General features: G+C 41.1%; 2 protein-coding genes across 2 annotated transcripts; both read left to right on the forward strand.

The window, feature by feature from the left end:
- Window positions 1-2,072: 2,072 nt before the first annotated feature.
- Window positions 2,073-4,836, forward strand: mgp (matrix Gla protein). The gene is made up of 5 exons (XM_069676021.1): window positions 2,073-2,206; window positions 3,460-3,545; window positions 3,663-3,692; window positions 3,864-3,969; window positions 4,299-4,836. The coding sequence occupies exons 2-5, from the start codon at window positions 3,485-3,487 to the stop codon at window positions 4,453-4,455; spliced, it is 354 nt and encodes a 117-aa protein (XP_069532122.1). The 5' UTR covers window positions 2,073-2,206; window positions 3,460-3,484; the 3' UTR covers window positions 4,456-4,836.
- Window positions 4,837-7,891: 3,055 nt separating this feature from the next.
- Window positions 7,892-9,854, forward strand: bglap (bone gamma-carboxyglutamate (gla) protein). Its single transcript, XM_069676319.1, has 4 exons — window positions 7,892-7,964; window positions 8,158-8,196; window positions 8,625-8,709; window positions 9,523-9,854. Exons 1-4 carry the CDS (start codon window positions 7,907-7,909, stop codon window positions 9,623-9,625), a joined length of 285 nt encoding a protein of 94 aa, XP_069532420.1. The 5' UTR covers window positions 7,892-7,906; the 3' UTR covers window positions 9,626-9,854.
- The last annotated feature ends 4,201 nt before the right edge of the window (window positions 9,855-14,055 follow it).

A 14,055-nucleotide genomic window follows, 5' to 3' on the forward strand; every position in this document is an offset into this window, starting at 1 on the left:
GCTCCGCCTACCCTCTCTGGCAGACCAACCACTGCTGGCTGATGGAAAACGCGTCACTAACTGGGTGCTGCTTCGCTTCCTCGTAGGAAGTGAAAGACAAGACGGGATACGCCCTGCAGGGAGGAGAGCATGATGGTTATGACTAGCAGTGGGAGACTGCAGAGAACATGCAGGCTTAAACTGAAGAGAAAAGGTCATTACAGGAGCAGGAGTAGAAAAAGGTCAGTTTAATGGAGGTAGGTAAAGAGGATATACGTCTGAGACAATGTGGCAGCTTCAGGGGCTGAGAAAAGAGGCCGACGCAGAAGTGTCAAAAACTGCAGTTCCTTGAGTGGCCACTAGAGGCTGACTCCAAAAGCGAGTCAGCCCTCATTAGGCCCCATGTTAAAATGTTAACTTAACAGCAGAGGAAAACGTGTTCACAGCCTGGTACAAGACATGGTTTTTGTCTCTTTAGCTAATTTGTCTTTTAATGACGACTGTAGCGGGGCTACATTTTTATCCAACTCACCTGTTTTAGTTATATTAAGGCTTAAAGGGGCCATAGCTTTGGAATGAATACTCTCATATTTTCATGGGTTTCACATTTTTGGGTGTTTATAATTCCGTGTTTTTACAGAATTGCATTTTTAAAAAGGTCTCCTCTGAAATGGGCCGATCAGAACAGCTGCAGGTTTCTACGTAGAATCTTGCTTTAGCTGAAATCAACCAATCGTCATTCAACATCATTCACATCAGGCTGCCTTCTTGCACAAGCTTGTAGTCAAGTCGTTGTCAAGATTTCAGCTGACCATTCTGATACCTCCTGGTGATTCTGGCTCGTACATGTAAGGCTGAATAACCGATCCTAGAGCAGCCATGTTTTCTACAACTTTGGAGTGACAGTGCGGCCGCTCCCCCACGTGGGATCACACAAACACTGTCAGCCAATCGTGGCTAAGGTCTGACCTTTGAATGGCAAAACAGCTTGTTTGTTTCAGGAGGAAGGAGAGGCTCTGAAAAATAATTAAATTAAAATATGTATCCAACTTTTACAACAAAACAAACTTTACCAACATGGGATTTTTTCCACGAATGTTGCCACAGACACCCAGTCTGTAATACTGCAAATGTAAAGGCTTTCTTCAGTGGGCCATAGGCTCAATCACTATTGTGTTACCTTATTCGGCAATAGATAGTGACTTAACAGACATTTATTTAAATGAAAATCTTACCATAATTTAAGGTGTAGCTACCAGCTAGGACAGAGACGTATGTGTGTGTATGTAACTGACTTAAATAATCTGTTGTTCATGTTTACTTATTTTAATTTTTAGGAGATTTTGTGAATATTTTCCTGTGTCATTATACAGACCAGTGCTTTTATTTTGAAAGGGTAAAGCAGGTAGGGAAAAAGTTGTGGTTAAAAAAGCATTTGTGTCTTCCAAAACAATGGAAAATACAAGTGTGTAACAAAAACATTTTATTATTATTCTTGGCGAAAGGTTTTACTTTACCCGTTATTAAACTGTTTATGTTTAAAGACAAGAACCTGAAGGGGAAAATAAATCCCTTTCTGTTTTGGTGTTGGGTCATTAAAGGGTTAACACGTGCCTGAAAAGGTGCCTTGTTCTGTTGCTCCCAGCTGTGATACGCTGCACAGACATGTTATTTTTATGCTCAAAAGCACAGAGTTCACAGCAGATATGAGATCACAGCTTCCATTCATGACAGTTAAAGGGCCAGTTCACCTGAAACCTTCCTTTGAACAATCATCACTGCAGTCTATATCTTTATTGGGGCATTTAAATGTGTACCTGTATGCTGGCTTGTCTTCTCATATCATGCTGCCATGCTGGCAAACAGCAGTGAATATTATCATGTACCTGTCAGACATCAGTGTGCCAGCCTCCCCCCCGTCTCTGTCTCTATGTTTACCACCCGCTTGTTTTTCTCCTTGTTCCTCCTCCTCACCCTCTTCACTGTATTTTTCGGTGAAGGCGTGGGAGTCGGGGAGAGAGTGAGCTAATGGCCCGGGCTGATGGAGTGGTGGAAAAGGGGGGTGATAGTACGAGAAGGGAGGAGAGTCGGTGGGTTGAAATGAAGGGGTGGGGGCACTAGAGGTGAGTATAAAAAGACTCGCTGGGAGGAATTAGGAAATATTCCTCGGGAGAAAAAACACACAGAGAGATATTTGAAACTTCTAACTGCATAATAATCTTTCACGGTAAGAACATCATCTCTTTAAACTAACAGCAAAGGAGGAGACATAGTTTACATCTTTTAAACTACTAACTCATGTCATATAGAGATGTTTTTTTGTGTTATTTTCTGACTAATGCTGCAAAATGCAATCCTCAGAGTACATCATAGTACAATAGGCCTTAAGTGCGAGTGTGTGTGTGTAAGGAGGACTTAATGTGTAGCCTCAGGTCGGCTCTGCGCGTGCCCAGCATCATGCCTGTGGCTTTTTCCACAGAGCTGGGAATATGAACCCACCAGGACCCCTGCTAAGACTCAGACATGCATAAAACTCTGTAGACACTGTAGTCAGCACCTGACACACACACACACACACACACACACACTCGCCTAGGTGTCTCTGCCAGTCGTTGGTAGCTGCTTTTCCAACATTTAGGCCTGAGGTTTGCTCTTTCTGTGCCCAATGCAAGTCCACGAAAGCCAAGATAAGCCAGAGGGGCTGATGTTACGAGTGTGTGCGTGTGAGCGTGTGTGTGTGTTTATATATCATGAAAGCTGCCATTGACGGGGGGGGAAGGAGGGCTGCTGAAACAGAACCCCGTCCAAATGCCACAAACAGAGGATGGGGATGAAAGCTTCTCTGCAGAGCAGGCATGCGAGTACAGTCCGTGCGTGTGCGTGTGCGTGTGCGTGCAGACATCTGGTGTTGCTGTTTTTACAGGTGCCACACGCCTTACTGTAGCTCACTCGTGCATGAGTCGGTGTTTATGTGGAATCTGAGTGTAAAGTTCTTTTTTTATGTCTCGTCCTGCAATAACTCCTCTCGGACTCTATCAGTGGTCAGCTGGAGAGCGTCTTCAGCCACAGCTATTCTCTCATGGTCGCTCCCTTCACACTGAGGTTTCAGATATTGAGTGGCGGTTGTGGACTGGCCCTGACTTGTGTCCAGTGCTCTGAAAAGACCTTTGGACACTTGTTTATCTCGGCGAGGATCTTCAGACTGCTCACACAGCTCAGTTTGGTTCATACGTTCTGCTGCAGCCTCTCAGCATGTGTAAATGTATGCAATACCTTATAGACTGTCCGACTGGATTTAGCTTCATGTGCACAAAACCACTAGCTCAGATTTAGACACTTTGAGCCTCTTTGAGACGTCTGTCCCTGCTTGTGGTTCGTTCCTGCTTACCCAACATCTGAGCCACTTTCTCTCTCTGTCTCTGAATCTTACTTTAGTGCTGACACGACTCACTGAAACACCTCTCCTCCTTCTCCCAGCAGACAGGCAGATAAACAAGCCCCCAGGATGAGGAGCCTTCTGCAGTTTGTGGCACTCTGTGCGGCGGTCTCGCTCTGCGCCTGCTATGGTACATATCCTCCCCGACACCCTCACCTGTCTATAAATCTTCATAACATGTTTTGTATCAGAGTTTAAACAGTGAGTCATCAGTTATGCTTAACCCGATTCCATGTTTTTCCCGTAGAGTCTCATGAAAGCACAGAATCCATTGAAGGTGATTAAATGTCTCTCGTTCATGGAAAAACATGCATGCATTCTAACAAAAGCAAACCCTCATTTGACCCTTTACTAACGCACCCCCTCCCCTTAACTTCACCTGACCCCCGTCAGCCTGACTGGACTTTTAAAACAGGGATTTTTGTCAAGTAAAGTTTTATGGTTCCAGATTTGTTCGTGCCGCCGAACCAAGCGAACTCCTTCATCACGCCGCAGAGAGGCAACGTATACAACCCATCCAGACCGAACATCCCCAACTATTACAGCATACCGAGGTAAAACACACGACCGCAGACGTGCATGCAAAGCACACCACGCTTCCTTTATCATGCACATATGTAAAGCCACATGAGCGAGAAAATGCACACACACACATTAGGGATCATTAGAAACGTTAATTAGACTGTTAAACATTCACATCTGCTGGAAACCTCCTCTGACACAAACACACAGAGCCTGAAGCTGACGATAAACGCTCCAACCATTTAAGAACAAAAAAAGACACAAGCTGCTTCTGATTATGATTCTCCTCTGGTCTCATGATTCTTCCTCTAACTGTCTCTGTCTGCATTTCTATGTCTGTGTTTTTGTCGGATCGTTGCAGGAGGATAAAGTCCCTGGCGGAGAGGCGTGCAGAGACCTGCGAGGACTACTCCCCCTGCCGCTCCTACGCCTATCGTCACGGCCTCCAGCAGGCCTACCAGAGATACTTTGGCTCGAGGCCTCAGCCCCAGAGACCGGCTGTGAATCAACGATACTGAGCAGCATCCGTCTGTCAAACGCACAGTCACCATTATCGTCTGGAGAGAAGAAATGCCTTCATTCTTTCCACGTATCACAACTTTTATATAACTAATAGTTGTTTTTTTGGCCTGCTCTGGATGTGACACATTTTATACAAACACAGAGACATCCAGCGAGGCCCAGGCGTCATTACACACATGTAGAAAATCATCTCGTCTGTATTCTCAGGATAACTTTTATCCACTATTATCACACCTCCTTCACAGCCGTTACAAGCTCTATTTGATATGCTTTCCACTATCTTCATTAACCACCTGTTTATCCAGGCCAGCACTGCTGTCACTGATTTTTTCTATGCTTTGAAATGAATAAAATCCCCTTCATTGGGTTTTTGTCTTCATCCTGTTCAGATCATTTGTTTGCCACATGTCTGCGTGAGAACAACCCGTGTTTGTGATGCACGGCAGATGGTAAAATGATAGTAATGGCCCTATTTTGCTCCAAAATGCTGAAGATGAAAGGGCTGATTTTGAGGCTCCAAACATATTTTGTCTTTAATTGTTTAAAGAGACGAACATGAAGGCTTGTGAGATCAGCTGGGTAATCTTCAGGAGAGGAGTTCATTCACAAAAAAACAGCCAAAGAAAAATGGTCCCAGGTTCCTTTGCCGCGTGTCATCCCCCACTCTCTCTTCCCCTGTTTAAGACACTGTATCCACTGTCCTCTCTACTTCAATAAAGGCACAAAATGCTGATGCATCATTGCATAAGTAGCATTATATATATTTCAGTTCAGTCCAGTGGTTAACAACATAGGACTCGGGCCGCACCAAAGGGTCACAAGTTCAATCTGAGGGGTCAGAAGATGACGATAAATGGGGCAGGAAAGAAGAAAAAAATTGTTTTTTTTTGCTTCTTCTTTGAGGATTTAATATCTGTTTAAAATAAATCTCTTTAAAGAGTTTAGGAGTCTCCATCTAATACTTAAGCCTCTATATGACCTACAGAAGCAGACCAGCAAGTGTTAAAGTGCTAATCTTGAAGATCTCAGTTTCGTTCTCTTTGGCCGCACCTATGGCCATAAACGGTAACTGCAACGGTATCCATGCAGTGTCGCATGTTTGACTTCCACGGTTGGCTCCGGTTGTAACTCTTGATTTTCCTTGCTGACGGTCGCTTTCCTTTTTTACTGTTTGCTTCATCTGAGCTTTTGAAGTTGTATCTGTAGTCATCCATCTTTTCTTTGTTTGTTCAGCCATAGTAGATTACTGTTTACTCACAACACTTGCAGAGCGGAAAAGCAGCCGCTTAGCTCTGCCTACCCTCTCTGGCAGACCAACCACTGCTGGGTGAAAACCCGCTTGGGATATTTTACATGAATGTCGCCACAGACACCCAATCCGTAATACTGCAAATGCAAAGGCTTTCATCAGTGGGCCGTAGGCTCAGTCACCATTGTGTTACCTCATTCGGCGATAGATAGAGACTTAACACACATTTATTTAAATTAAAGATCTTTGTGATTATACCTTTAACATCTCACAAGGTGCCCAAAGCCTCTCAAGCCAAAAACTGTTTTCTTATGTTTTGTTATCGCAATATTAGCGTTGGCAATTGATTCATTGCAAAAGTCTTCCTTTGTCAGTGCCTTCTCACGTTGCATGTGATGGAGCCCTGCTTCTGTTGGATGGAGCCCTGCTCTGATCAGATGAAGTCCACGCAGCTACCAGCTCCCCTCAGATTAATAAGTGTCAATTTAGTGGTTATAAAACAGCTTTAGGATTTATTTTGGGTTCAGGAGGGACATGTTGCAAACACAGGTATTGTGTGAAACATGCAGAACAGCAGATAGACATTGAAACTAAGAGTTAAAGCTAATATGCACTCTAATAGGTTTATCATCTTGTGCAGGCTGAGTATAAAGAAGTTATCATCCCTCACTGTGCTCCAGCAGAGATGGAGTAAATATATTTCGGCTCATTAAGCGGTTAAAGAGCTGATTTGAATATGTGAGGTCGAGTTCTGGTTTCTTGTAATCTTCACAGGAATCTGCACGAAGCAGCAAACATCTGTGTGTCAGTATCCTCGTCTCTACAGACACTCGCACACAGAGACAGGTCAGCAGATGTCTGCGTCTCACGGTACAGGAAAGATGGTCCGGTTGGATGTTTGCTGTTCTTTGCTGCCACAGGGCCGCATATGTGCACAATTAAAGTCGTCCTGAGGTCAAATCCTTGAAGTCTGTCTTTAAAATGAGCCAAGGCAGCAGAGCTGACCCAGACAGTGAAATTACAGCTCATGTAATACCATCCGAACCGGTCCAGAATGTAAATATCAAGTCGGAAAGAGTAAGAAGAAGAGCAAAAAGATCTTCATGTCATAAATTAAGAGGAAAAGATGGTTTGTATAATCCTGTTCTGTATTTAGCAGCTTCAGAGCATCAGAGACTGTAACTCGATCTCGACATTACCAGGGATGCCTCTTTGTAATAAACCAATTAAATACAAAGGAGTCGCTTTAATGCTTTAAAAATAGTGTAAGATGACTTGTGTTTCAATCAAAATAAATGCATGTTCCACTTCACTGCATGTAACTTTCCTCCACTTTATTGGAGAACAGCCGTCTTGTTTTGGTAAAAATATCTTCCAACATACTAACTCACCCTCTTCAAACAGGCTGGGGTTGATTCTAAATGTTGCCTTTTATGTAGGAAATCACTGCGGCTAGTAATAAAAGGGAGAGAGAGAGCGCTCCGATCGAAATCATGTCACATAATGTGGGGCTGTGGTTTCTGAGTTTCTCTGCTGTGTGCACTTAATGACCCTCAACAACGTTAAATGTGTGCGAGTGTGCTGTGAAACTGTGACCTCTGCAGGCTGCCAGCTGGCACTGCATCCAGAAGATTTACTTTTAACTTTTTATTACAGTCCCTAAATCTGGCAGATGGTAGTCTGGTGAAATCTGCAGCTAAATCACAAAATTTAATGTACTTTTTAACTGTTTTTCTTCATAAAAATGGCCCCTTGAGGGTGCAGAATAAGAAACAGAGCATAAAAAACGAATCACAATCTGGTTTCTCGGCAGCTGAAACAACCACAAAAAGGTGTCAAATATTGTTCCTTGAAGGCAAGTCTTGTTGCTGAGTTTTGTTCTCATCGCCTATGCTTTTAAACACCTTTTGGAAGCAGACTCCACACTCTTTCTCTGTGTTCACGTTTATGTCCATTTAAGCAAAATCTGAGTTTGGATTCATGTTTTTCGTGGACGTTTGTATTTCTGCGTCTGCGTGGGTGTGTGATACATGATTCCCCAACCAATCACACACCCGTGTCGTAGTGAGGGCTGCATCTATAATTCTATTTATGTATATATGTAAAAGAGAAAGAAAGAAAAGGAGAGAGTTGTGACAAAGCTGTCTGAGTCCTACCTGCTGCCTGATTCTGCAGACGCTGAAGGAAGAAGCTGGAAGATGAAGACTTTGGCCATCCTGGTTCTTTGGTCCCTCGTTGTCGTCTGTCTGACTTCAGGTAAGAGCTGCACAACACACATGTAAGATAAGACTTTTATTAAAACTACATGGTATACTACTTTATTATTATACTATGCTGCTCTATAAGTTTTTAAGCTTCAACAAACGTTCATACTAAGAGTTTTATTCTTCTGAAAAAACAGACAAAATGATCGATATCATTATTCATATTTCGCCCTCATGTTTGACAGATGCCTCCCAGCCGGCTGGTGACAACCCTGCTCAGGAGGGTAAGATCATAATTCATCTTTTTTTTTGACTCTGTATAATTAGCTTTACATTAATATGTAACTTTTTTGAGTTCAGTTAAGAGATGAAAACTTGATGATTTCCACAGTGCAGCTAGAAAAAAAATAAATTTCAGGTACAAACACTGATCATTAGTTGAAAATTTTGTTTAATAAAAGTGTAATAATGGTCTCATTAGTTGCATACATTTATAATTATGATAAACACTGCTTAAAAACTCATCCTCTAATGATCCATGTTTTATTTCCAACATCTGACCTCACAAAATGCCTCTTGATTTTCTGCTTTACTGCTCGTTAAAACTTTAATTTATAACTTCCAACTGTGTTTGATTTTGTTTGATTGATTAACATCTTTGACATGTCTACTATCAGACGTATAAGTTGTGTTGAATGTGCGCGATGTGCAGGTCTGTTTGTGGAGCGGGAGCAGGCCTCCACTGTGGTGAGACAGAAGAGAGCTCCTGGAGAGTTAACCCTGACCCAGCTGGAGAGGTATTTTACGCCACCTCCTCTTTCACATTGCTTATGAGTAACAACGCTGAGTAAACACACTCACATGTCAAATCTAACAGCATATACAGTATGTGTTTCAGGTTTAACAGAACCCACGAATGCCCTTTTAGTGTCGGTTGCTGAAACTTTCTTTTGGGTCAAACTGAATATCTCACTTTACGCAGATGATGTGCTTCTTTATTTATCAGATATAATGACTAACATTTGGTCCATTTTATCCATGCTGAAGAATTCTTCAGCGCTAAAGTAAATCTCCTTAACAGTAAACGCGATCCCATAAATCCCTCTGCATTGTTACTATCTGATACCTCTTTTCAACTTAGTTATTTAGGTTTTAAATACCTATTGAGATGCCTGCTTAACTTTATTATCAATATTCTGCAATAGTCGCCCGGGTCAAGGCTGATTTTCTGAGGTGGAACTCTTTACCTCCATCATCAATAAGAAAAAATAATGCAAAATACTTATAGATTTCACTTCAAAGTACCCCTTTCATTCTGTCAAAACATTTGTCTTATCTATGGATCAACTTGTTGCCACATATTTGGGACAGGAAAACAACAGAGAAAAGGAAAACTTCTATCAACTATGGTTACATATTTATTGTTTGGCTTTAATTAAGTTGGAGGTTGTATCTAGTCCCACATTTTCCCCATTGGCTCTGCTCACCTCCTCTCCACCCTTTAATCATACAGAGATTTACAATTTACAAGTTAGTTAAAACAAGATACTGATAGTGAGCTGCCTCTGTGTGATCATTCCCCTTCCCCCCTATCTCTCTCTCTCTCCCAGTCTGAGGGAAGTGTGCGAGGCCAACTTGGCTTGTGAGGACATGATGGACACACAGGGAATCATCGCCGCTTACACCGCCTACTACGGACCAATCCCCTACTAGAAGCTGAACCATAACAACTGATTGCCCACAGTCAAGATCGACATTTAATCTTTGTTTGTTAAGCCAGAAGTATGTTCACTAATTGAAAAGTAAGTGAGAGACGTAGGGATAAAGATGCAAGCAGATGTGTTAGAGAGGAGAAAGAGGAATAATATCTGCATGTAAGTTGATTTTTCTATCTGACATAGACCAACAGAATTGTCTCCATACTTCCTGTCACCCTGTAGAGTAGTGTAATGAAATTAAATAAAGATAAATAAACTGTGTGTGCTCTTTCTTAAGGCCTCACCTGTGTTCCTGGAACTGCTATGGCAAGTTGTGGCCACTAGATGTCCCCTTTGTGATGAAGCTGAAGGACAATAAATGAGTTTTATTTACTGTGTTACAGACATGGGTTTACAAGACACCTAATCCAGCTTGTGAAAAGAACATAATGGGTAACATAATAACATCAACAATCTTCAGGCCTTCATTGTATAAAGTAAAATTATAAATCACTGACAAAAACACTTAAACTAATACTAGAGGATGAATACACATTAAAAAGTACATTATCTCATCTTTTGTTCGATTCTGAGACAAACTTATCAAACTGAAACACATCCATATTAAACACGCTCTTCAATTTTTTAAAATCTCTAACTGAAAAAATACATTTGGAAATAGAAATTTGATTTCATCCAGGGTGTTTTCAATCCCTCCAACAACTTCTGCTTTACAGAGATCTAACTCAATGTTAGATATGCACATAAGGTACGTCCCTTACTTAAGGCTTTGACAAGATATTTTCAAACCAGTTTTCTTTAGACTTTAATAAAGCCTTACTTATATTATTCCCTAACAGCCACAGAATACTTCTGTTGTCTTTATGACACTCCTTACACGGGGAGGTCTGTAGCTCGACATGTAAACCAAATACTGAAAGTGGTTTTTCTGCTTGGTTTATTAATTGTCTCTTAACTTTGCACTTTGTTCACATAGTGGGGAAAGGCCCTGAAAGTCCTCTTTCACAACAAGCATCGATGTAACTTTTTATTGGGATGTTTCTGCCAACCACAGCAGGGCTCTGTGCCAGCTTGGCCTCGATGTGTGCTTTACTGGAGAGTCAAGTCAGATGAGTTCACGATGATTTCCATCACAGATAAAACTTCCTTGTTGTTGTAGATTAATAGTCTGCTTATCTTTGCATCTTTTGTGTCTCTTTACAGTGCAAAAGGATAATTGATTAATACAAGTTACAGCACCGGGAACTGTAAACTGGTGAGCGATGGGGGGTACATTTTTTGAAGCAGGTACTTTATGATTTAACTATAATGTTACTATTATAGGCGGCTGTGGCTCAGTTGTAGTCGGTCGTCTCTAAATCGGAAGGTTGAGGGTTTGATTCCCTGACTGCTACAGTCACATGTCAAAGTGTCCTTGGGCAAGACACTAAACCCCAAATTACCCCCAGTGGCGTAGCCATCAGGTATGAATGGGCATAGATCTAATTTGAAATTGACACTTAGGCCTTTACCATCAGTGTGTGAATGTGTGTGTGAATGGGTGACTTTGACATGTAGTGTAAAAGCAGCTTTAGAAGTACAGTCCATTTACAACACATAAATCTAGTTAGCAGCAGCTTCCAGCTGTAGCTAGCATTAGCCCGAGACACACAGCACATGACAGAAGTAGCTAACTTTCAGCTCACAAGACTAACTTACTGTATCAATGCTGGTCTTCTTCATCCTCCTCATTGTCCTCTATGTTTGGCATCGCAATATCCTCCAGCACGTTAGCAATTTATTTGCATCCTCGTTGCTGTAATTAGCGATCTATGATCCTCGCGACTTCGCCCCCCTTATCTCGTTTCTTGTCAATAACGCGGTATTTGCTGATAAAAACGAACTTATTGTATTTCACTGAATCTGTTCAACACTTGTTGTGACTTCTGGACTGGAAACGGTAAGAGAAATGTTTATATTCTCCCACATATTAACACATTAGCAAAGGTACTAAACAAGCCACACGAAGTTCAACGGTTATCCTCAATTGCGTCCAATCGCGTCAATGTAACTATATTACGTAAATGACGTAAGATTAAGTTTATTTATTTTGTCAACAGTTATATAAATTTGATTCAAATCAATGTCTCCATTATATATATTACAGTTAATATTCCATAAATACTTCCATCACAAAATAACAAGGGGGAGGGGGGGGCTTAGGAGCTCAGTCTTTTTCCGAGGGGCTTAAAAGACATTGCTAGCTGTCCCCTCCTGCCGCAGTCAGCATAACGTAGTTAGCATTTGAGGATCTGTTAAGCTAGTTATTTTATTTTTGACAGAGCCAGGCTTGCTGTTTGGGCCTGTTTCCATTCTTTATGCTAAGAAAGAGTAAGCTAGAGTTTGAAAGTATACAGACATATTAAAGCCCAGACACATTAAACCTGTTTTAAATAAGAAAATGTTGGCAGGTGGTTCATCCAATCCTTTCTTTTCATTTGCTTAGAATGAACTTGTTGGACTGATTCACAGGCCTAGGACAGACACAGATACCAGATACTTACTTTTTTTAGTCACATCATTTCATGAAGTCTATTTATTGCTGTAGGGAGATTAAGAGAAAATTAAGAACATGTTTTCAATTTGTTTGACTATAATTTATGATTAGGTAGTTCTCCTGACTTAAAATTCACTGTCATATCAATGGAACTTTGATATTTATTTATAATTTATTTAGTGAAACGCCCAAACCTCCTCCCTCCAGCTCTTCCTTTGGATTTCCCTTGAACTTTCCCCTACCTGTGTTAACCACAAGCAGTATTACTGTCTTATAGAACCTGTGACATGCTCCAAAGACTGGCCTACTTAAAGAACCTGCACAGATATCACTCAACATGAGAAATGCAGTATGTGACATGACTTGGCAGTGTGGAGTGTTGTGATGAAAGTTTGTTTGTTTTGTTTTGGCTGAGCTGCTCAACCAGTCACACTGAACTGTCAGGTTGTCCAATTTGTCCAATTTAGCAAGTTGTTTATGAGGCGTTATAGGTGTTTGAGGTATGGCTCTATGAAGCTCAATGTAAGTGAGCTACCAACTTGGTCAGTCCTCCATTAATCCAGACTGAAACCTCTTACTACAATCAGATTCTATAAAGCCATTCATGGTCCCGTGAGGATGAATCCCAATGAATATTGCTCCATTGCAGCCATTAGGTTCACATTTGAGGTTTTTTGTTGAAATGTCTCCAGAGTTTTTGGATATGTTGGTCTAAAATTATTGTATTATACACCAATTAGTTCTGACAAAGTAATTTAATAGGGCTAGAGGCATATGAGTGCTGATATGGAGTATAACTGCACTGGGGCCTTTACCTAGGTATCACTCTGCTTCATGTGTTCTGAACAACAACAACAACAGTCTTTGTTCGGACTGATCAAGCCGATACCTCAGAATCATGCCATCTGAACAACTGTCAGCAGACCGTTCACTGGTTGCATAATAAATTGGAAAAACAGATAAAAGTAGCTGCTCTGCTGTTACGTGTAGAAAAATAAACACGAGTGCGGGAAAATGTTCTGTCCAGTTCCAGTCAAGATGAGGAAGTAGCTGTGTAGGCGGAGCCAAATGAAAGATTAATAAACAAAAAAAATCCTTTATCGCTTTTTTTCTGTTTACTTCAGTATGCTGCTTTTAGAACCGTCGAATAAAAACATTATCACACGAGAGGGAGTTCTGTTGTACTGTATATCAGCACGGCAGTGACATTAAGCCTACAGCCTTATGCCTATGACCAAATCACAGCCGTGCTGATGAACATTTACTGTTGCTCGAATACTAATGTGTCTTTCATTCTGTTAATGTAGGTTATTTTGTTAATCCTCTGACTTTTCAGAGGGGCCACCATCAGGTCAATTTGTGCAGTACTTTGATTGGTCGAAGTAAATGACATTCGTATCTGCTTTAGCTGTTCTTTCTGGCTAATGTTAGCATGCTTTCATGCTAAACTAACATGGTGAACATAATAAACATTATACAGCCTAACCTAAGCACTGTTTTTGTTGGCAAATTAGCATGGCAACGTTAGCATTTAGCTAAATGCACTTCTGTGAGCTTTGCAGAGCCCTTAGCATGGAGTCTGTCTTGTTTCACTTGTTTCATATTTGACGTGTAGTGATGAAACTTCATTAAAAGCACAAGTGCGATATTCAAAATGTAACATATGTACAAGTACAAGTACAAGTATTGGCAACAAAATAAACTTTAGGGCTTATTGTGCAGAGCAGCCCGTTTCATTGTTACATTATTATATTACTTGATCCTTATTATTGATGCATTAACATGATGCTATTATTGTACGACCGCTTCCTATATTGTTGTTTAATCATGTATTTTAATCGGCTGATCATGAATGAAATTATTCAATAAGCAACTGTATCTTTAAATAC

This window comes from Semicossyphus pulcher, unplaced genomic scaffold (genome assembly GCF_022749685.1).
Source record: "Semicossyphus pulcher isolate SPU_LCO1_2020_fin unplaced genomic scaffold, fSemPul1.0.p SCAF_25, whole genome shotgun sequence".
NCBI classification, from domain to species: domain Eukaryota; kingdom Metazoa; phylum Chordata; class Actinopteri; order Labriformes; family Labridae; genus Semicossyphus; species Semicossyphus pulcher.

What these genes read in the sequence shown, in the direction of transcription:
- mgp (XM_069676021.1), top strand. Translation starts at nt 3,485, where the DNA reads ATGAGGAGCCTTCTGCAGTTTGTGGCACTCTGTGCGGCGGTCTCGCTC. An exon ending in AAGCACAGAATCCATTGAAG is followed by an intron (nt 3,693 to 3,863) that starts GTGATTAAATGT and finishes TTATGGTTCCAG; the next exon opens with ATTTGTTCGTGCCGCCGAAC. An exon ending in AACTATTACAGCATACCGAG is followed by an intron (nt 3,970 to 4,298) that starts GTAAAACACACG and finishes GGATCGTTGCAG; the next exon opens with GAGGATAAAGTCCCTGGCGG.
- bglap (XM_069676319.1), top strand. Translation starts at nt 7,907, where the DNA reads ATGAAGACTTTGGCCATCCTGGTTCTTTGGTCCCTCGTTGTCGTCTGT. An exon ending in TGTCGTCTGTCTGACTTCAG is followed by an intron (nt 7,965 to 8,157) that starts GTAAGAGCTGCA and finishes CATGTTTGACAG; the next exon opens with ATGCCTCCCAGCCGGCTGGT. An exon ending in ACCCTGACCCAGCTGGAGAG is followed by an intron (nt 8,710 to 9,522) that starts GTATTTTACGCC and finishes TCTCTCTCCCAG; the next exon opens with TCTGAGGGAAGTGTGCGAGG.